At 46.0% G+C, this 22,191-nt stretch overlaps 2 protein-coding genes across 2 annotated transcripts in view; one reads left to right on the top strand and one right to left on the bottom strand.

Moving 5' to 3' along the window:
* Nucleotides 1-458: 458 nt before the first annotated feature.
* The window catches only part of LOC141162311 (uncharacterized), a 59,377-nt gene continuing 37,644 nt past the window's right edge, over nt 459-22,191 (top strand). Inside the window, exon 1 of the mRNA XM_073648288.1 lies at nt 459-590. Coding sequence (XP_073504389.1) covers nt 497-590 — 94 coding nt within the window. The 5' untranslated portion in view covers nt 459-496. The remainder of the gene's footprint in view (nt 591-22,191) is intronic.
* LOC141162315 (uncharacterized) lies at nt 6,961-9,338 on the bottom strand. Its single transcript, XM_073648295.1, has 2 exons — nt 8,999-9,338; nt 6,961-8,787 (listed from the first exon to the last, which is right to left on the bottom strand). Exons 1-2 carry the CDS (start codon nt 9,198-9,200, stop codon nt 7,154-7,156), a joined length of 1,836 nt encoding a protein of 611 aa, XP_073504396.1. The 5' UTR covers nt 9,201-9,338; the 3' UTR covers nt 6,961-7,153.

Genomic DNA, 22,191 nt, shown 5'->3' with positions numbered 1-22,191 from the left:
TTGTTTTTCTGTCACCATATTCTGTGAGCTGTTACTTTTTTATTTTTTGGTGAACAGAGCTATTTGGGGGCTTATTTTTTCCGCGATGAGTGGGAAGATTTTTTTCGTCCCATTTTGGGGTATACAGAACTTTTTGATCGCTTTTTATTCAGATTTTTCGGATACGGAATGAACAAAAACCAGCAATTCAGTTATTGTTATTATTTTTTGCATGGTTCACCATGCAATAAAAGTGATAACACTGATTTGTTCTTCAGGTCAGTATGATTATAGCGGCCCCCCGAGGCATAGCTCTTAGCGCTGTGCGGCCCCCTGAGAGCGCCCAGCGCTGTGCAGGCAGTTGACAGGTGGCGCTCAGCGCTGCAGTCCTGACACAGGAAAGAAGGACTCACCACAGTCTGCAGTCAGCAGCGGAGACAGAAGCCGAGCAGCTGCCCCCTCCCGACAGTCTCACAGTTATCAGCCTTGTGGAGTCACATGGTGGGGGCGGTGTTAAATGGAGGGGCGCAGCCAGAGTCAACCAGGAAGAAAAAAAGAGCGGAAGAGGAAAGAAAGACATTACGAGAGACAGAAGACGAGAGAGACAGGAGGTAAGAGAGCAGAGGTGTATCAGTTTTCCAGCACTCTGCAAGAATTCAGTTTGGAGCCTCCCTCCCTCAAGCACATATGTGATTTGCACACTTAGGGCTCGCTCCCACTTGTGATGGAATCGCACAAGTGCAATCTAATACAAAATCGGATTGTACTCGCCCCAATGTTACCCTATGGTGCATCTCACATCTGATTTTACTTTTTCATGCCAATTTGACATGCGAAAACAATCACAGCATGCTCTGATTGCATCCGGAAATCGTCTTTCACGAACCCTTATAAGTCTATGGGTGTGTGTAAAACATGACCCGAGTGCAGCGCGATTCCCGTTGACACCAGCAACAGAAGAAATGGAGAAATTACTTTCTCTGTCTCTTCTGCAGCTGTGCTGTGATTCTCTCATGCGAGAGGATCGGGGCACAGAGCACTGACACTTGCCTCCCGCTCACTCTCGCTTCGGATGTGATACGCTAGTGGGACCCCGGTCTTACAATCACATGCCGAAGAGCTGCTCTTCCTAATTCTCTCAATGTTCAGTGAAAACCTGAGGGAGGCAGGAAGAAAAGCTCATTGTCACGTGACCGTAGGTATGAAAATCGCATATGAGTGAAGTGGCTGGAACCAGCAAGTAGATCTGAACCCTGACAGTGAGTATATTACACGCTGTTGCGATTGGCTACAGGGCTTCATTTTATAATTAAAGGGCTTGTCAAGGCTTGTGATGAAAGTCTGCAATCACTCTAGGTGACTGTGGGCTTTTGAATTCTCACAGCGCGTGCACTGCACACTTTTAGGATTCTACCTTACTGGTGGCCAGAGTGGACAGTAATGTGAGCACAAGTATGCAATTTGTATACTTTTAGTCACATTACAACTAGACGTGTTTGGCTGCGCTAAATTCATTTTCATTCAGCGAGGCCATACATATCTACTCGGCATGTGACCGCATGTATGCAAATCGCATACTTGTGGTTTCGCGACCGCCCGCTCTCATCACCGGCAGTGCGCTGTGAAAATTAGAAGCCTGCAGTACAGTACTGGAATACATCACCAGGACCACCATCAGTACATGACTACATCACTAGTACCATAATCAGTACATGGATAAATGACTAGGACCACCATCAGTACATGGTACATCAATTGCAATGTCAGGTCAGACCCATATACATTTGTTTCTCATGAACCTACAACTCCCAGTACGTCCCTATGAATGGTAAAGAGATATTGGGAGTTGTTGCCATCAGTCATCATCAGACTGCGGACCATACAGGAACCACTGTACTGATGAGAATTAGTCAGTATCACAAAAAAACATTTACATCCAGGCAGAGGTGTTAGCACCACGCCGTATCCCTGCTCTGTCACTTCACTCACCCGCGCAGCGGTCTGTGCTTCCCTTCCCCATGCTCTACCTGCTTCCAGCAGGGCCTCCAGCCAAGTCCTTAAGGCACGTGCGCGCTCCTGCCCTCTTAAAGGGTCAGTGCGTGCACTTGCTATTACCTCCCCAGCCAGTGGCTATGGGACATTATGGATGACATATATATATTGCTTCCTCCCCACTGAGGAGGTGCCTGAACAACCTTCCTGTTCTGCAGTCTAAGTTGTGTAAGGTTGCGTACCAGTCCTTGCTGCACTCTGGTGCAGAGCCTGCCTGCCTGCTGCACTCTGGTGCAGATCCTGCCGGCTGCACTCTGGTGCAGATCCTGCCTGCTGCACTTTGGTACAGATCCTGCCTGCTGCACTCTGGTGCAGATCCTGCCTGCTGCACTCTGGTGCAGATCTTGCTTGCTGCACTCTGGTGCAGATTCTGCCTGCAGCACTTTGGTGCAGATCCTGCCTGCTGCACTCTGATACAAACTCTGCCTGCTGCACCATCCAGTCTGTCCTACAGGGTTCAGCTCCTGCACATCCGTTGGTCTGTCCTGGAGTGGCACCTGGCGTTCATCGGGAGCCAAGTCTAACCTCACCATCAGAGGCTCTAGTGAACAGTCTGGTGCTAGCTTAGTCACGCCCATCCAGGCTCTCCGTGGTCTGTGGCACAGTGGTTCCACAAACCACGTCCGTGACAGTTTGCTTAGGCCATGGACCCCGCTGGATCCCGTCTGATCAGACCATGTACCAAGAGCTCTGCCGACAGAAAAGCATGCAGGAGAAGTTGTCGATGAAGTTGCAGTCCCTGGCTACCAAGTTGGAGGCCTTAAACATCTCTCCAGAGTCTCCTCACGTTCAAGCAGCCGTGTCTTCTCCGTAAACTTCTCAGTCTGTTCACTTAGTTTGAGCTTCAGGTTACCTACTCGCAGCTCCACCACGCTTTGACGGCAATTAGTGTTGAGCGAGCATCACACTACTCGGGATGTTCGGCGAGCACCGAACATTTCCGGGTTACTCGGGCGGGAGCTCGGGTCTCCGCCCTGCATGTTTGGCGCTCTTTACAGAGCCAATGAACATGCAGGGATTGCCAGCCAGTCAATGTAATGCCACAGCCATGTTGGTTGTGGGCATTACAGTGATTGGCTGGTCGCACAGCGTCACCTCGAGTATTTAAAACCGGGCGCCGCCATCTTGGACACAGTCGCTCCGGATTAGACAGTGTAGGGACAGTGCTGCTGAGCTAGAGAGAGATTTATCCTGCGAAATAGTTAGTGTAGGGTCTGTAAAGGCTGCCAGATCAAACAAACAGTCCTTCTCAGGACTAATATCCATCCCAGATATCAGGCAGGCAGGCTGTATAGGAGACGCAGTGGTTATACCAGCAAACGCTGCATTACAGTCCTGTGTGCTGCTCCTGTTGCTGAAATTGCTGGACTTAGCTCCAGGTCCCGGGGGCCAGGAAAAATCCTTTTTTTTTCATCTAAATCCTCTTTTTTTTTTCCTCCTTCACACTGTACAAATACCCGTCTTATTAACCTATTGGTGTCCCCACCCCCCCCAAAAAAAAAAAAAAAGTGTGTCTCTGATTTTTCAGACACAAATATATCTGTTGAAAAGAGTCTGGTATAGGCCACAGAAACAGAAGTGTGGTTTTGCAGTTCCACGGGTGAAGTCTCTGTATTATCCAGTTTTGTGCCTTTTGTATCTAAAAAAAAAACAGTTTGAGTGTGTCGTTCACTGTTCAGCCGCAAATATATATATATTTAAAAAAGTCTGGTATACACCAGTAAATTATAACTGTGGTTTTGCTGTTCCACGGTAAAAAATCTCTATTATCCTGCTTTTGGCATTTTTTGCCGTAAAAAAAAAATAATAGTGTCTCCTGATTGTTCAGACACAAATATATCTGTTGAAAATAGTCTGGTATACACCAGTAAATTATAACTGTGGTTTTGCAGTTCCACGGGTCAAATCTCTGTATTATCCAGTTTTGGGCCTTTTGTATCTAAAAAAAACCAGTTTGAGTGTGTCGTTCACTGTTCAGCCGCAAATATATATATATTTAAAAAAGTCTTGTATACACCAGTAAATTATAACTGTGGTTTTGCTGTTCCACAGTAAAAAATCTCTATTATCCTGCTTTTGGCATTTTTTGCCTTAAAAAAAAAAATATTTAGTGTCTCCTGATTGTTCAGACACAAATATATCTGTTGAAAATAGTCTGGTGTAGGCCCGAGAAATACAAGTGTGGTTTTGCAGTTCCACCGGTCAAATCTCTGTATTATCCTGCTTTTGGCATTTTTTGCCGTAAAAAATAAATAATAGTGTACCCTGATTGTTCAGACACAAATATATCTGTTGAAAATAGTCTGGTATACACCAGTAAATTATAACTGTGGTTTTTCTGTTCCACGGTAAAAAATCTCTATTATCCTGCTTTTGGCATTTTTTGCTGTAAAAAAAAAAATATTTAGTGTCTCCTGATTGTTCAGACACAAATATATCTGTTGAAAATAGTCTGGTGTAGGCCCGAGAAATACAAGTGTGGTTTTGCAGTTCCACGGGTCAAATCTCTGTATTATCCTGCTTTTGGCATTTTTTGCCGTAAAAAATGAATAATAGTGTCTCCTGGTTGTTCAGACACAAATATATCTGTTGAAAATAGTCTGGTGTAGGCCCGAGAAATACAAGTGTGGTTTTGCAGTTCCACAGGTCAAATCTCTGTATTATCCTGCTTTTCGCAATTTTTGACGAAAAAAATAAATAATAGTGTACCCTGATTGTTCAGACACAAATATATCTGTTGAAAATATTCTGGTATACACCAGTAAATTATAACTGTGGTTTGGTGTTCCACGGTAAAAAATCTCTATTATCCTGCTTTTGGCATTTTTTGCCATAAAAAATAAATAATAGTGTCTCCTGATTGTTCAGACCCAAATATATCTGTTGAAAATAGTCTGGTATACACCAGTAAATTATAACTGTGGTTTTGCTGTTCCACGGTAAAAAATCTCTATTATCCTGCTTTTGGCATTTTTTGCCGTAAAAAATAAATAGTGTCTCCTGATTGTTCAGACACAAATATATCTGTTGAAAATAGTCTGGTGTAGGCCCGAGAAATACAAGTGTGGTTTTGCAGTTCCACGGTTCAAACCTCTGTATTATCCACTTTTGGGCCATTTGTATCTAAAAAAAACAGTTTGAGTGTGTCGCTCACTGTTCATCCGCAAATATATATATATTTAAAAAAGTCTGGTATACACCAGTAAATTATAACTGTGGTTTTGCTGTTCCACGGTAAAACATCTCTATTATTCAGCTTTTGGTATTTTTTCCGTAAAGAAAAACAGTAATATTTTCTCCCTGATTGTTCAGATTGTTTAAAAGAGTCGGGTGTAGGCCAGAGAAATAGAACTGTGGTTTTCCTCTTCCACGGTTCTAATCTACTTTTTATTACCCTTTTTCCATTGATAGTGCGAGTGTAAGCTATTTTACTTACTTTACAATGGGCAAGGCGCGTGGCAAGGGACGTGGAATTGGACGTTCTGGTGATGGTGCGTGCAGAGGACGGGGCCGTGGCCAAGGTGAAAATGTGCCACAACCAACAGCCACATCTTCTCGCTCCCACTTCTTGACCGAATTACTAGAGAAGCACAGAACAACACCAGTATTGCGAACTGATCAGTGTGAACAGGTTATTAATTGGATAGCAGATAATACTTCCAGTTACCTGGGCACCACCACCTCCGGCCTGTCTTCCACACGGTCGACTCTTAGTAGCCGTGAGTCTCGACTGCATTCTCCTCCTCACCCTGATGCTCCTTCCTCCCACCATGCCGAGTGTCGTCAGACAGCAACTGATCCCACACTTGGACACTCTGAAGAGCTGTTCACTGGTCCATTTCCAGATTTGTGCCCCTCGCCTGCTCCGCTTGAAGTGGTGGAAGAGGAGATCCCATGTAGCGATGCCCAAATATTTGAACAGCCACGGCCACAGGAAGTCGACGCTGGCAATTTGTCACAATAGGTGGACGATGACGAGACACAATTGCCAGGAAGTGATGAGGAGGATCGTGGTGCGCAAGTGGAAGAGGAGGAGGTGGTGGATGATCTAGTAACTGACCCAACGTGGCCGAGGGACATGCAGAGTGAGGCCAGCAGCACACAGGGGGAGAGAGGCAGAGTACCCCAGCAGGCAGGAAGAAGCAGTGTGGTGGCCACAGACAGAAGGCGGGCAACCGTTCCCCGTAACAACAACACGAGGGACGTTGCTAGTACAACCGGTAGGTCTTCCAGAGTCTGGAATTTTTTTAAAGACTCTGCTGATAACCCCAAAAAGGCCATTTGTACCACCTGCCATGCCAGTGTAATAGTGGGGAAGGACGTAGCCTTCCCTTGGCACTGAAGTAGGTAAAGGAAGTGTCCCTGTAGTTAAGTGATTAAGCGGGACTATCTGCCCGACCGTCTCCACAACCTGCGTGTGGGGGACATCGTACACTTTATAAAGTGTGAATGCTCTAGAGGGTGGTATGCGGCTGCACTCACCCGACCGTATAAGTGGGAAGATGACCTTGAGAAGGACGAGGAGGTCTTTCGGCGAAGGGCCAAGAGAGAGGCCCCGCAGCGCTGGGCTAGAGAAGCCGTTAAAGGATTCTTTCCCCCTCCCAAGGCCGGCGTCCTGCAGGAGGACGAATCCAGGAAACAGCAGTGGGGAGACATTGTAAGCAGGGTGGATTTGATTTAAATCTGATTTAAATCACGATTTAAATCACGATTTAAATCACTAGTCAGTAAGGCTTGATTTAAATCAGTGATTTAAATCAAAGTTTCTACCTAAACTAGTTCTTGCTACTTTAACATGCAAGTAGATGAAGATTTTTAGAATCACTTTTTATATTACTTTTTTCTCCCCAGTTTAATGGGTTAATCATTCATATTTGGACACCACTGTTCTGTTGTACATAGGAAGGAGAAAAATAATCCTGACCTTAATAACAATTTAAATAGATTTATTCAACTGAAACAATAACAACATTACAGCATAAGTTATTTGCTTAAACAAACATCCATGTTTGTTAACTAATTTGGCTAAACAAAATATATATATATTTTAAGAAACTTAGACTGTCAGCCCAGCCGACACATGAAAAACTTAAATACTACTGTCCCTGCTGTCCTCTGTAGCTCACTCGTCGTCATCTTCATCATCATCTTCTTCTTTGTTCCTATTCATAATCTGGAAAAGAAAAACAAGCTTTCCTGCTTTATTGGGTCCCAACCGATTTCTCAATTTAGAATGAATGATTCCAAAGGAAGAGAATATTCTTTCAACGCCTGCAGAAGAAGCTACTGCTGTTAAAAGTGAAATCATTACTTGAACAGTCTCTAAATCCAAGCGCTTAAGTGACTTCCACCAGTTTACTGGTGTGACCTTCCTTAAAATATCTTCAGCAAACATATATTTCTTGAATGGTTCCCCCTTAGCTCTGAAGTTTATTATAGTTGGCATTAAAGATGGATGATTGCTGGATACCCATGTCATAGCTAACTCCTCTTCCTCAGCACTTAGGTTTTGACCCTGATATTGGATATTGACAATATTTGCCAAAAAATGAGCTGGAGTCAGTGCTTGTCCCATTCGTTTGTTTACTGCTTGTAATTTAATTCTGTCCATGTGTAGTTCTGTTTTTAAGTGTTCACTCAGTTCCTTCCAAATTTCAACAGCATCCGCAATAAAACAGCTATTTTTCTGTATTTTGTTTAAAGCTTGAGAGATGGGTTTCAGGAAGCTCAGCATATGTTCAACATTTCTCTTAAGCCCAATGTTGAGGATTTTGGCCGTGACAGTGCCATCTATTTTATCTCGATTTTCTTCACAAAGTGTCATCAGAATAGGCCAGTTTTTGATATACTGCTCAAAACAGTCCACCACAGAGTTCCATCTAACATCTTGTGGGAGCGTTAGCTTGGTTCCACCCATCCTTTTCAGAGCTGCTGCAGCAAAATGATTATTACAGAAGTATTTAGCAATTTCAACAACATTAGCCTTTATTTCTGGAACACTTAAGTCTTTGGCTAAGAGGTGCAGCAAATGAGCACTGCAACCATATGTTATTAGCAGCTTTGTATTCCCTCCCTGCTCTTCTAAATTTCTTCTCATCTTGGATACGTTTGCAGCATTGTCAGTGACCAAACTGCGTACTAGACATTTGAATTTTTGTTCACATGTTGTTATAGCTTTTACTGCCACTTCTTGTAAGTATTCTGCTGTGTGTGCATTTCCTGACGTATCAGTTGTTTGTGCAAGGAAGACTTTACCTTCTTCTGTTGTTATACAAGCACATACAATAGGATCATTGTGGACATTACTCCACCCATCAATACTTAGGTTAACAATTTTATCCTCCAGAGCTGTTGCACATTGCTCCATTTCTCTGTCATACACTTGATCCAGCAGTTTCCCTGCAACATCAGCTCTGCTGGGTGGACTGTATCCTGGTCTCAGTGACTGAACCATATTAATGAAATGTGGGTTCTCAGTCAGACGGAAAGAAGAGTTCGTTGCATAAATAAACTGGGCAATTTTTTCATCAATCAACTCTTTTTCTAATCTGCTAGTTCTTATCACAAACCTATCTATGGTGGTTCCAGGAGGTAAAGGTTTTTTCTTCCTTTTGGGTGATGGTGATATGTGGCTGTGGGTGTCTGATGATGATGCTGCTGCTAATGAAGCACTATCCTGGATGGATAACTCTGAAACTGTAGAACAGGATGATGGTGATCTTGGAGGTGGATAGTTTCCAGAATCCATGAATTCCCCTAAACAAAAAAAGTCAATGCTGTTATTTTATTGTTTATACAATTTCTGCTTATTGTACACAACACATCACTGCCCCTGCCCCAAAAGGAATATTTGTTTTTCTTCATAACTGTACCAAATGACAGTAACATGCAGTAATAATAAGAAATATAATTTTTCTCACACATGACAGTTCAGTCTTTAGAAATAGGATTCAATAAAAATGTTTACCAACAGATCCTGCCTGTTCAGAAGTGTTTCTTTGGTCATCTTCATCACCGCACTTCTCATGATGTTGCCTCATTCGCGCCACCAGGCCTTGCATCTCTTTGTTGCATCGTTTGCATTTTGCACGCATGCCTGCCTTACCGATAGGCGAAGGAGCTTCATTAAAATATTCCCAAACTGGGTCTCTTTTACGGCCTGCTGCCATTATAAGGAAAGAATGTAATAAACCTCAGATCGTACACACAAACAGATCCAGACTTGTCTGTCTGTGGCTATGCTGCAGTATTGTGCTCAAAGTTTCACTTTCATTTTCTTGTCTGCTTGCCCTTCCTCCTCCTCACACTTAGATTAACATTCTTCTTGTGTTGTGCAGATCTATTCCACTCCAAACAATCAGAAACATATTGTCTAACGTCTTGGACTTGGCACTGAAGGGGTTGATTCTGTATTCATAGGTTTGTAGAACAATAGGATTAAGGTCTTTTTCTCAACTCTGTTCATGTTGTAACATTTTTGCTGTGAAGAAGAGGCTGGGACCTCTGCGGAGTCAAATTCAGTTTTGAGAACTGCGTAAGTAAAGCGAGCGTCTGTGATAATATAGGAGAGAAACTGCCCACTAATCCTACAGAAACCTCTGGAAGAGCATGGCATTGTGAATGTTACACATATACAGCCTTTATTCTACTGAGTTAAACAACTCAGCTTTATCTCATGATGGAAGAACCTTTGGATGGTAAAATATTTTCCTCAAAAAGCAGTTTATTGAAAAAAATCCGATTTAAATAAAAAAAATCCAATTTAAATCAAAAAAATCCGATTTTTTTGATTTTTAAAAAAAAAACATTGATTTTTATCCACCCTGATTGTAAGTGAAGAGGAGGAAGACTTCACGAGCTGCAGTAGAGCTGACTCTCCCAGTGAGACGCCTAATGCTGATTCAGCAACTAAATACCCAGGAGGGGCTGAGGCAGTTGAGCAGGGAGCTGCTGGAAGATTTCAGGCTGGCACCAGTAATGTGGTGCACAATTTTACAGTTACCAGCTATGGCCCTACTCAGGTTGGCTGCGGCAGTGCCACGTCCTCAGTAGGTTCCCTGATCAGCCCTGGAAGTGGAGAAATCCACCTTCATCTACAGCATGGGCCGCCTTTATGAAGGAGCGGAAGGAGGCCCGGAAGAAGTGAGCTAATTGGCTAAAAGGTCCGTTGACCTTTCACGTCTTCCTTTGCTAGGACCCACCAGCTGTGGTCCTACTTCTGGGACTGTTTCCCAATGGGGGCGGAGTGCCCCATGTTGAATTAAGTTGAGAAAAATAAAAATAAATTGGAGGACTGTTCCCCTACCTCCCAGGCCAGGAAGGCCTTAAGCAGCACTAAAGTTGTGTGCCCAAGGGAGCTGCTATTTTTGTTTTTACTTCTATTTTTATTTTTGTTGCGCTTGTTGCGCCTTTTTCTGCTGGAATTTGAAACACTGAGGCACACTGTGAGGATGACTGTCCTCTAAATCTAAGAGACTTGCGGCCTAGCGGGAAGAACCGGTGACCCCCGTTAGGGCCAAGAAGAAAGTGACTCACGGGGTGCTCCCTGTGACCGTGTGCCTCAGAATGCAGCCTTCAAAGGAGATTGAGGGCTATTGGTGTGTGACCTGTCTTAAAAATATGGACATGGACATTGTATCTCCAGGGTCCTTACCAAGAAGGACCGGTACTTCTGAGAAGTTCTGAGAGTTGATAATGAACTGTCCTGAATTGCTGTTCCGGGGCCCTTAACCGAGAAGGGCCGGCTCCCATCCAAGAAGACGACTTCAGGACCAGTCGTGTACTAAAATGTTTTAGTAAATGTAGTAATGTGATATGATGTCATAGCTGCTGATCCGTATTGATTGTTTAGTATGGTCGGGGACGACCAACATTAAAGTGTGGGGGAATGTAATAGTGAGGAAGGACGTAGCCTTCCCTTGGCACTGAAGTAGGTAAAGGAAGTGTCCCTGTAGTTAGACCTCTCTGAACTGTTGGTAGGCCAAACTAAGGGGTTAGCTTCAGTGGTCCAGTCAGTAGAGTAGAGGGGGAAGTTAGTGCCCTGATCAAGCCTTGAGAGTTATAGAGCTTGTTCATGGCATAATTCCTTGTGGGCTGCAGTACTTGTAATCAGTACCCCGAGTTGCCAGATCTGCTCGTGAAAGTACGCCACCTGTCAGCTCATTTTCGCAAGTCGGCTACAGCTTCCGCCGCCCTTGCTGTGTTGCAGCAGCGTTTGCAGCTTCCGGCACACCGACTGGTGTGTGATGTCCCCACACGTTGGAACGCTACCCTCCACATGTTGCAAAGGATTTGTGAGCAGAACAGAGCAGTTGTGGAGTAACAGCTGCAATAAGGCCGTCGATATTCAGGTCAGACTCCACACATAAGACCTCAGGAGTGGACCTGGATGTCTGACATATGTACCATCCTGACAAACTTTGAGGAGACCACCAAGATGGTGATTGGCGATGACGCCATCATTAGTGTCAGCATCCCACTTGTCTGTCTTTTGCAACGCTCTCTGCAGAGAATTAAAGAGGAGGCATTGCAGCCAGAGTATGATGAGATGGATCAAGAAGCCGTAGCGGGCGATTACACACAGCCCAGCCTCATCTTATCCCAACGTGCATTGGGGGACAATGAGGGAGAGGATGAGGAGGAAGAACAGGAGCTGGTATTATGCGCTGTAGACGGTAGTACCTGTACAACTGTCATACCGTCGGTTCAGCGTGGGTGGCCTGAGGACAGGGGGGAGGAGGAGGAGGAGAGCATGGTCAATTGGTCAGTCGTCATCTTGGTGAGGACACGGAAATCTTGCCCGTTACCAGTCTGGCACGCATGGCTGACTTTATGTTACGCTGCCTTAACCGTGACCCTCGCATTGTCAAAATGTTGGGTGACAGTCATTACTGGTTGGTGACACTTGTAGACCCCCGCTACAAGGAGAACTTTCACTCTCTTATTCCTGAGGTGGAGAGGTCTACAAAAATGGGCCAGTACCAGAAGGCCCTTTCTGCAGAACTGTTAAAAAAATTCCCATCTGAACACGCTAGAGGCAGAGGTCACAGTTCGTTGACCAACCAAAGCGTACAAGCGAGAGAGAGGCAACTCCAATCCAGCAGAGGTAGGGGAACACTGTCAACGTTCTGGGACAGTTTTCTCAGACCCTCCCTTCGGACAGACCCTGAGGCGCGGGGTACTCTCACAAGGAGTGGAAAGTTTCAAAAGATGGTGAGGGAGTACCTTGCCGACCGTACCAGCGTTCTCCGTGATTCCTCTGTGCCTTTTAATTATTGGGTATCCAAGCTGGACACTTGGAATGAACTCGCTCTGCATGCCTTGGAGGTCCTGGCCTGCCCGGGCGCTAGCATGTTATCGGAGCGTGTTTTTAGTGCCGCTGGGGGAATTATAACTGATAAGTGCACTCGCCTGTCAACTGACAATGCTGACAAGCTGACCCCTATCAAAATGAACAAGGGCTGCATTGGGCCAGACTTCTCATCACCACCAAATGACAGAAGAGTAACATAAAGTCAAATCCACTGTGTTATTTCGGGAGGTGTATTCACATGCACCACTTCAAACCCACACATGGGTATACGCTTCCTCATTTCGGCTGTTTTATGTTCTTCTCCTCATCCTCAGCCTCCACCACCACTCTACCACCAGGGTGACCGTGGTCCGTGTTGCCATTATTGAAAGTTCCTCCATCCTGATTTTTGTCAGCTTTTGCTTGGAAGGCATAAGCAAAGACTGTGGGAGACCCACTCCCCAATAATGGGAATAATATTTTTAAGATGCTGTACTGTATGGCTCTTGTAAGGGGCATTAAAAGCTTCTTATTAAGCTACTGGGACCTCCATGTCTCTTCTGAGGGGCATTAAAAGCGTCTTGTTAAGCTACTGGGACCTCCACGTCTCTTCTGAGGGGCATTAAAAGTGTCTTGTTAAGCTACTGGGACCTCCACGTCTCTTCTGAGGGGCATTAAAAGCGTGTTGTTGGGGGCGTGGCCTGGCCGGGCATGTGAGTAGACGTGAGGCAGAAGAGTTCCTATAACCCTGTCCTGTAATCCTTCCTGCCCGAGGGAATCATTGCTTCTAAAAGATCTCACCAGGTGGCCTGGGGTCTCAGGAGTGCGGGGGAGCAGTCAGTGGTGCAGAACGGGATGACTCGGCGAGATAGCAAGCAGAGGCAGGCGGCTGGCTCATCACAGCACGAGGGCCAAAATGGAGCCGTGGCCTCTGAGGCGGGAGCTGAAACTCCAAGACAGCGGGAGAAGCGAATGGAGGTGGTGAACAGGCTCTCCAAATATGCGTATGGCGGAGGAGCTGAGGAGCTTACACCCGACCGGAATGTGCAGACATTGAAGAGCACGGTAACTGAAGGGGATGTGGAGAGGGCAGCGGGGGAGACACATGAGAGGAATGTGCAGGCTGCTAAAACAACAACTCCCCCCAGCAGAGAGGCTCAGGTTACCAGTGGTGCTGACTCACTGGCCAAGGATGATGAGCCTACTTTAAAAGACGTGCTGCTGGCCATCTCACATAGTAAGGCAGATCTTACTGAACACATAGGGTCTGTGAAAGTGGACATATCTCATATACGCCATGACATGCAGAAAATGAGGGAGCGCCTCACTGCAACAGAAGGCAGAGTGGGGGATTTGGAGGATACTGTGTCTCCTATGACTAAAACGCTTAAAACAGCTACTGACTCTATTAACTATTTACTCAATAAAGCGGATGATCTTGAAAATCGTCTGAGAAGAAATAACGTGCGTATTGTGGGTGTGCCTGAGAAGGCGGAGGGCAGGGAGGTGGTGGACTTTTTTGAGAAATGGCTGTTGCAATCCTTTGGAAAGGATAAATTCTGTAGAATGTTCGCTGTTGAGAGGGCACACAGGGTCCCCACCAGACCTCCGCCGCCTGGGGCAATGCCGCGTACAGTTCTAATCAAAATGCTGCATTTTCGTGACAGAGATAAAATCCTACAATTGGCGCGGTCTGCTAATGACTTATGTATAGAGGGGGCGAGAGTGTCCTTCTATCCTGACTTCTCTGTGGAGGTTCAAAGGAGACGCGCCCAATTTCAAGATATCAAGCGCAGACTGAGAGCACTTCAAGTACCCTATGCAATGCTATATCCTGCACGGCTGCGGGTCACAGCACTGGGTGAAACTCATTTCTTTGATTCACCAAAGGAGGCTGCAAAGTGGATGGACTTAAAAGAGAGACAAATCCAGGCGGGCTGACACCAATTTTGAGAAGATTCTTGACAGATTATAATATAATAATTCAAGAAATTTGAATTCTAGTGGATAATACTCCGCTGTTGGCTAATGAATCTCTGTTTATAAATGTTATGATTATTATTTTACAGTTATTATATACTGTTCATAACCTGGCTCTCATATATACCTCGGGCAGGCCAATATACTTATATAGTTGTTGAAGTGCTGGTTTCACCTACAATGTATAGGCAGGGTTAAGACACTCTGGCGTTTGAATGTTCTGGGAACGTTGTGTGGGGGGGAAATGAAGGAGTCTCTGATGCAACTCATGTTGCGGCGCCTCGTGTGCTTAAGGCCTACTAGGCTGCATGAGGCTAAACACCAGACTTTTCATGTTACGGCTGTTGGTATTCATTTGATCAAGGGGGGGGGGATGTTAAATGAGGTAGCGATGGGGGGTAAAAGAACAGAACTTACTTTGATTGGTGCAGACTGTGTATTATTACAATACTATAATCTTGATGATCAGACACACGTGTGGGTACAGAGGGGGGCATGTGACAGTTCATCTTCAATCGTTAAAACATGGTTAAGCAGATTAATGTAGTATCCTGGAATATTAGAGGTATGGGAGATCACAACAAAAGATTTGCGGCACTTAAATATCTTAAGGAATATCGGGAGTCGATAATCTGTCTGCAAGAAACGCATTGCAATATGGAGGCCGCTGCGGCACTGAGCAAGCTTTGGAGGGGGCCGGCCTATCATTCTACACATAGTACATACTCTAGAGGGGTTAGTATATTGATTCATCCGAATTTACCCTTTGAATGTGAGAGAAGTATTTGTGACAGGGAAGGTAGGTATGTGTGTCTAGTGTGCAGAGTGGCTGGGCTTAGAATTTGCCTAATCGCTCTATATATTCCTCCACCTTTCTCTATACAGACTCTGCGACAACTATTCCCGTGGATAACGGAATTTGCTACTATACCCCTGTTAGTTATCGGTGATTTTAATATGTATCTACACGCTGAGCTTGATAAGTATAGGGGTAATGTGGGGGGAGGGGCTGCTCAAGAGACATCGTTGGCAAGGGTCCTACAGGAAATCAATCTGGTGGATGTGTGGCGGGTTCGTTTCCCTAATGTTAAACAGTATTCGTGTTATTCAGCATCCTATTCCTCTCTGTCCAGAATTGACCTGGCTCTGGGAAATAGTCATCTGGTCCCTCTAGTTACTAAAGTAGAATACTGCACAAGATTGTTATCTGATCATTCCCCATTATTGGTTGTTCTGGGGGTCGATCCTGGCACCATAAACAGAAGGGCACTGTGGAGGTTTAATCCCTACTGGCTGGACGTATTCGGGGAACAGTTAGATTTAGCAGGTAAATTGGAGCATTTCTTTAAAGACAATATAGGCTCTGCTCCTTTAGATACGGTATGGGAAGCCATGAAGGCGTTCTTAAGGGGGATCCTGATTAAGGAAATTTCCGTGATCAAATCCAAAATTAGGGCTCGTACTCAGGAGTTGCGGAGGGAAGTAGACATACTGGAACAGAGGTATGTTGGGTCTCCAATCATAGAGAATAGGGAACACTGGACACGGGCACAGGCTACACTAAATGACCATATATTGAAACAAGCAGAACATAAACGATTCTTTCTTAAACAACAGTTTTATGTGGAGGGAGAGAGTGCAGGGCACTTGCTGGCCACTATAGCTAAGGCCCAAACTGGGGCTCCTATGATTGCAGCTATCAGGGATACTAAGGGTGCGGTAATTACTGATTCAAAGGATATAATGGAAGAATTTTTTCAGTTCTATAGACAATTATATGCGTCCAAACTGACTAAGGCGCAAAGGGACATAGATCTATACCTTCATGATATGCAAATACCATGCCTAACAGATAGCCAGAGAGAACAACTAGATGCACCAATCACCCTGGAGGAGATGCAGGAAGCTTTAAAAGATTTTCAAAATAACAAAGCCCCTGGTGCTGACGGGATCCCCGCGGAAATTTATAAGGAGGCTGGGGGGGTTTTACTTCCCAGGTTACTGGAAGTGTTTAAGGAAGCAAGGGAGGGGGGAGCCTTGCCGACTTCAATGAGGGAGGCTAATATAGTTCTTTTGCCAAAACCTGGAAAGAATGCCCTAAACCCTGAATCATATAGGCCAATATCCTTACTCTCGGTAGATGTTAAAATTTTAGCTAAGGTCTTGGCTACCAGATTGGTGGCGGTTATTACACATCTGGTTGCAGAAGACTAAACTGGGTTTATACCGGCCAAGTCGACGGCAATTAACTTGCGCCGGCTTTTTCTTAATCTACAAATGCAGTCACAAAATACGGGTGGTAGGGCAGTACTATCACTTGATGCCGCTAAGGCTTTTGATAGTGTCGAATGGGAGTATTTATGGGCTGTTTTGCAAAAAATGGGGTTCGGTACTGGATTTCGGGCCTGGGTACGGCTTCTATATAACAATCCGCTAGCTCGGATTAGAATTAATGGTAGTCTTTCTGGTAGCATCGAAATGGGCAGGGGCACGCGTCAAGGCTGCCCGTTGTCTCCCCTACTGTTCGCCTTGGCTGTGGAGCCATTGGCTGTTAAGCTTCGTTCCAGCAGTGAAATTCAGGGTTTCCGCTACAAAACACTGGAGGAGCGGGTGGCCCTATATGCTGACGACCTTCTGTTGTTTTTGGGTGACACGGAGCAATCTCTGACGACAGCTATGAATTTAAAAAGGGAGTTTGGAGATCATTCCGGCTTACGGATTAATTGGGACAAATCAGTTCTTATGCCGGTTGATGGTTTGTCTCAGAATACTAGGGTAGGGAGTACTTGCTTGAAGGTGGTGCGAGAATTTAAATATCTCGGCGTTAGAGTGACCGCATCTATCGGAGATTATATTTCTTTAAATTTACTTGAACTGCTTACTAAATTTCAACAAAAGGCCAATACTTGGAGCAAACTTCCCCTATCAATGGTAGGTCGAACTAACTTAATTAAAATGGTGTTAATGCCCCAATTATTATATATCCTTCATAATTCACCGGTTTGGATCCCCATGAGAATATTTTATAAATTTCAGGCACTGTTTCGGGAATTGATCTGGAAAAAAGGGGTGGCCAGAATCAGCTTGGATACACTTCAAAGGCCCAAAGATCAGGGGGGACTAGCCGCACCTAATCCATGGATATATTTTCTAGCTTCTCAAATGCAACAGCTCTGGTTAATCCAGGGGAACCTAGATAAACTGATACGTCTATTATCACACAATCTGCCAATTACCTCCTTTCTAGAAACAGGAATCTCGGGGTGGGATGCTAGGCGACACCTCCCGACCCTAACACTTATGGGGAAAACGTGGCAGAAAATCAAATTGTTGTTGGGAATAAAAGGCTTTACCCCGTTTACTCCGCTGTGGCATAATGCGGGCCTTCCAGAGATCCATAAACTGAAAGGATTTGGAATATGGGAAAAATTGGGAATAACTAATGTGGCGCAAATATTAGAGGGGGAAATATTTAAATCGTTCCAACAGATAAAAGAAGAATATTGTATTCCACAAACTAGTTTTTATTTTTATCTCCAATTGAGGCATGCATGGTTTGTACAGCCGCGACATATGCAAAGTAAAATCCAACATCATCTACTGTTTAACACATTATTATGCCATAGAGGTGGGAAGGGATTGATTTCCAGAATTTACGGGATACTTATGCTGCAATTTCAGTGGGACAGACCCTTAAATGTTAAGGAGAGGTGGGAACGCGACATTGGTACTATATCCTCAGAGGAGTGGGAAGATGTGGTGGGGAGCGTTCCGATTCTATCTACATGTGAGGCACATAGACTTTCACAGTTGTATTTATTACATAGGGTATATAGAACCCCCAAATTTCTACAGCGCATTGGGGCAAGGAATGACAGTGCGTGTCCAAAATGTGGAGAGGAAGGAGCAGATCTTATGCATATGATGTGAACGTGTAGAAGGGTCGCTGTATTCTGGAATGAGTGTGTGCAATACATTAATGATGTGTTTGAGTGTAATTTACCCCTATATTCTAAAGTGTGTGTATTAGGCCTTGTAGAAATAATAGGATGTGAAGAGGATGAAATAATAGCTGTTAAGAGGACTCTATACCAGGTCAGAAAGCTTATAGCTGCACATTGGTTGGATCCCTCCCCTCTCAGGCTCCAGGAATTTTTGGATAGAATGCGCCTTTTATTGAGATTAGAAGAGGGAGTGTACAAAAAGCGGAAGGCTATACGTAAATTCGATAAAATCTGGGGTAAATGGAATATGTTTCATGGTTATCATATTATGTCTATTTTAAATATCACTTGAATTTAAAATGTTGTGGTCTCTCATGTTCTGTATAACTAATTACTGATTATCAGATACTAAGCTCTGTACCCATGGATCATACTAGTAATGCTTTATCAGTCGGATAAGCTTTATGATGGTATACGGTTTGTAACAAAATTTGTTTTTTGCCATATGGTTCTTGGGGCTGTTATGGGTGGGGGGAAGGGGAACGGGTGGGTCTCGAGAGGCACTGCTAGTTTAGTGATGCTTCACTGTTGTTTATGTATAATGTTATAAAAAGTATTTTAATAAAAAATATCTGATTTAAAAAAAAAAGCGTGTTGTTATACCACTCTGACCTCCACGTCTCTTCCAAGGGGCATTAAAACCGTCTTGTTAAGCTACTGCGACCTCCACGTCTTTCCAATGGGCATTAAAACCGTCTTGTTATGCTACTGTGACCTCCACGTCTCTTCCGAGGGGCATTAAAACCGTCTTGTTAAGCTACTGCGACCTCCACCACTTTTTCAAGGGGCATTAAAACCGTCTTGCAAAGCTACTGTGACCTCTTCCGAGGGGCATTAAAACCATCTTGTAAAGCTACTGTGACCTCCACGTCTCTTCCGAGGGGCATTAAAACCGTCTTGTTAAGCTACTGCGACCTCCACGTCTTTCCAATGGGCATTAAAACCGTCTTGTTATGCTACTGTGACCTCCACGTCTCTTCCGAGGGGCATTAAAACCGTCTTGTTAAGCTACTGCGACCTCCACCACTTTTTCAAGGGGCATTAAAACCGTCTTGTAAAGCTACTGTGACCTCTACGTCTCTTTCGAGGGGCATTAAAACCGTCTTGTAAAGCTACTGTGACCTCCACGTCTCTTCCGAGGGGCATTAAAACCGTCTTGTTAAGCTACTGCGACCTCCACCACTTTTTCAAGGGGCATTAAAACCGTCTTGTAAAGCTACTGTGACCTCCACGTCTCTTCCGAGGGGCATTGAAATGTTGTTTTTAATTACCTCTAACCTCCACGACTCTTCCAACGGGCATTTCATTTCCTCCTAATTTTAGTCAGCTTTTGCTTTTCAATGCAAAGGCGAAAACTAACGGAGACCCACTCCCCAATAATGGGTAGAAGGTTTTTAGTACGCTGTAATCCACGTCTGTTTCAAGGGGCATTGCAGTTCCTCATAATTTTTGGAAAGCCTTCCATTCACGGCTTAGGCCAACAGTGTACAGGAAATCCAGTTGCTATAAATGGAAAAAACTGTTTAGTTAAGGCCCTCTGACCTCCATGTCACTTCCAAGGGGCATTGGAGTGCCTTGAAATGTTTGGTAGGCATTGCACTCACTGTATGCCCTATAACTGTGTAGCAGAACCGCTCCTTTTGTTACAGAAACATATCCTACAAGACATGTGTGGTTGACTGGCCTGATATTGATGTGAATGGTCCCTGTTCCTCCTGCTCTTTCTCCTTTGCCACCACCTCATCCATCATTTATCACCTGAAGCTTTGTTTTAACGGGAGTCATAGAACTGTGATAGTAGCAGGAAAACATCCAGCAATCCTCGGAGGAGGTAGGATATGCGCCAAAACGCTGACCACCTAAGGCCTAGCCGCTACTACATACATGCGCTTGCATTCCAAGAAAACAAAGCAGATACTAACTTTTATCATCATCATGCTCCTCACCTTGGCACTCTCAACTCTCCTGATGGAAAAACCAGGGCCCACCGGAGGAGTCTGGTTCTCTGGTGGGCTCGTCCAAAGCTGCCCTAAAGCAGGCCAGTCTAAGAAAAGTGTGTGGGTCGGTAACAGGAGAAATAGGGGCGGCTGGGGACCGTTTATGGACACCCGGCCGCCCCCATGCGGCTGGGGACCGTGTGGGGACACCCGGCCGCGGGGCGGCCGGGGACCGAGTATGGACACCCGGCCGCCCCCTGGCGGCTGGGGACCGAGCGTGGACAAAAGGGCCGCCGACGCAGCCATGACATGGTGGCCGGCGTCTGCCTCCACATGCCTAAAAGGCCCAATTTCAAGTGCAAGCAAGCTAGCAGTATGGTATTGCAGCCTGGGGGTGGGTGGGTGGCAGGTTGCACACTTATGCTTGCATTCCAAGAAAACAAAGCAGATGCTAACTTCTATCATCATCATGCTCCTCACCTTGGCACTCTCAACTCCCCTGATGGAGAAGCCAGGGCCCACCGGAGGAGTCTGGTTCTCTGGTGGGCTCGTCCAATGCTGCCCTAAAGTAGGACCGGCTAAGAAAAGTCTGTGGGGATGTTCCGCGAAGAAATTGGGGCGGCTGGGGACTGTTTATGGACACCAAGCCGCCCCCATGTGGCTGGGGACCGTGTGTGGACACCCGGCCGCGGGGCGGCTGGGGACCGAGTGTGGACCCCCGGCCGCCCCCTGGCGGCTGGGGACCGAGCGTGGACACCCGGCCGCCGGGCGGCTGGGGACTGAGTATGGATATGACGCGCCCCCTGGGCCAGTGTTGTTTGGGGGATACCCGGAGCCGGATCAGATGGGGGTTGTAGTCTCCGAGTGGCGGTGACCCGGTCCGTGCCCAGGGTGTCAAGCTCAGTGTGTGGCAGTCCTACAGATGTTACTGGATGTTCTTTAGTGTCGACTACGCCACCCGTTGAGTGCGGCTTTGAAGCCGCCGCTGCAGAGCAGTCCACTGAGGCCGGTGGTATATGTGCAGCAGTGATGGTATAACCCCCAACGGGAGGGGTATGGCCTCAGGGCAGCAGGTGTAGATGATGGGGGTTGTGATGATGCAGAAAGAAGATTCAGAGTCAGGAGATGCAGTTCAGGGTTTTTACTTACTGGTGTTCTCTTGGTCACTCCGGCCTTGAGTGACCACCCGAGCCGTGCTGCGTCCCCCAGGTCCTGGACTCGGCCAACCCCCAGGCAATTCCGGAGCGTGGTCCTGAGCTCCTTTCTGACTCTCCCTTCCTCTGGCCGTTCCCACCAGGGATCCACTTTTGGCCGGCTCCCTCGGGTCTCTTGGTGGTCAAGCCTCCTCTGGGCTCCCTGACCCTATGCTCGGTGTGCCTTTCTAGTGGATTTGGTGAGGGTCGTGGCAGATCCTGACCACGACCTCCGGTTCCTGGCTAAGGTTGGTTTTGGCCTCTGCCAGCTTGGGATCCGGTACCCTTGTCCGCCAACCCTTCACCCTTTTGTCTTTATTCTGGGATCTTGGGGTTCCCTTCTTGTCTCCTCTCTGGGTCCTTCTTTTCTCCTCTCTCCCTCTGCAGGCTCTGCTCTGGAGCTAGGCCCAGCCGGAGCCACAGCTCCCTGTCAGCCCTCCTGGCTGAGCTCCTCTGCTCTGCTCCTCAGGCTAAACTCTGACTGAACTCTGTTCTAAGATGGTGCCCACCTTATATACTCCCTCTATGTGTGAGCTCAGGTGACCAGCACCCAATGAGCTCCTATCTTTACCCAGACTACTCCCCCTATCTGCCCCTACACTACTGGGATGTTCCACCCCCCCTCCCACTCCAGCCAGGGACAGACGCTGTCGTACCTGCACATATACTGGTGGGAGTACCGTAGTTCTGTCCCCCGGAAATGGGATGTATGTAGTGCATGCAGCCTACTAAGCTCAGTTCCACACTCCATCCTT

Source organism: Phyllobates terribilis, unplaced genomic scaffold (assembly GCF_046119375.1).
Source record: "Phyllobates terribilis strain yellow unplaced genomic scaffold, ASM4611937v1 Scaffold_9__5_contigs__length_417890890, whole genome shotgun sequence".
NCBI classification, from domain to species: Eukaryota; Metazoa; Chordata; class Amphibia; order Anura; family Dendrobatidae; genus Phyllobates; species Phyllobates terribilis.
The sequence above is the reverse complement of the archived record's forward strand: the minus strand, read 5'-3'. Positions and strand labels throughout refer to the sequence as shown.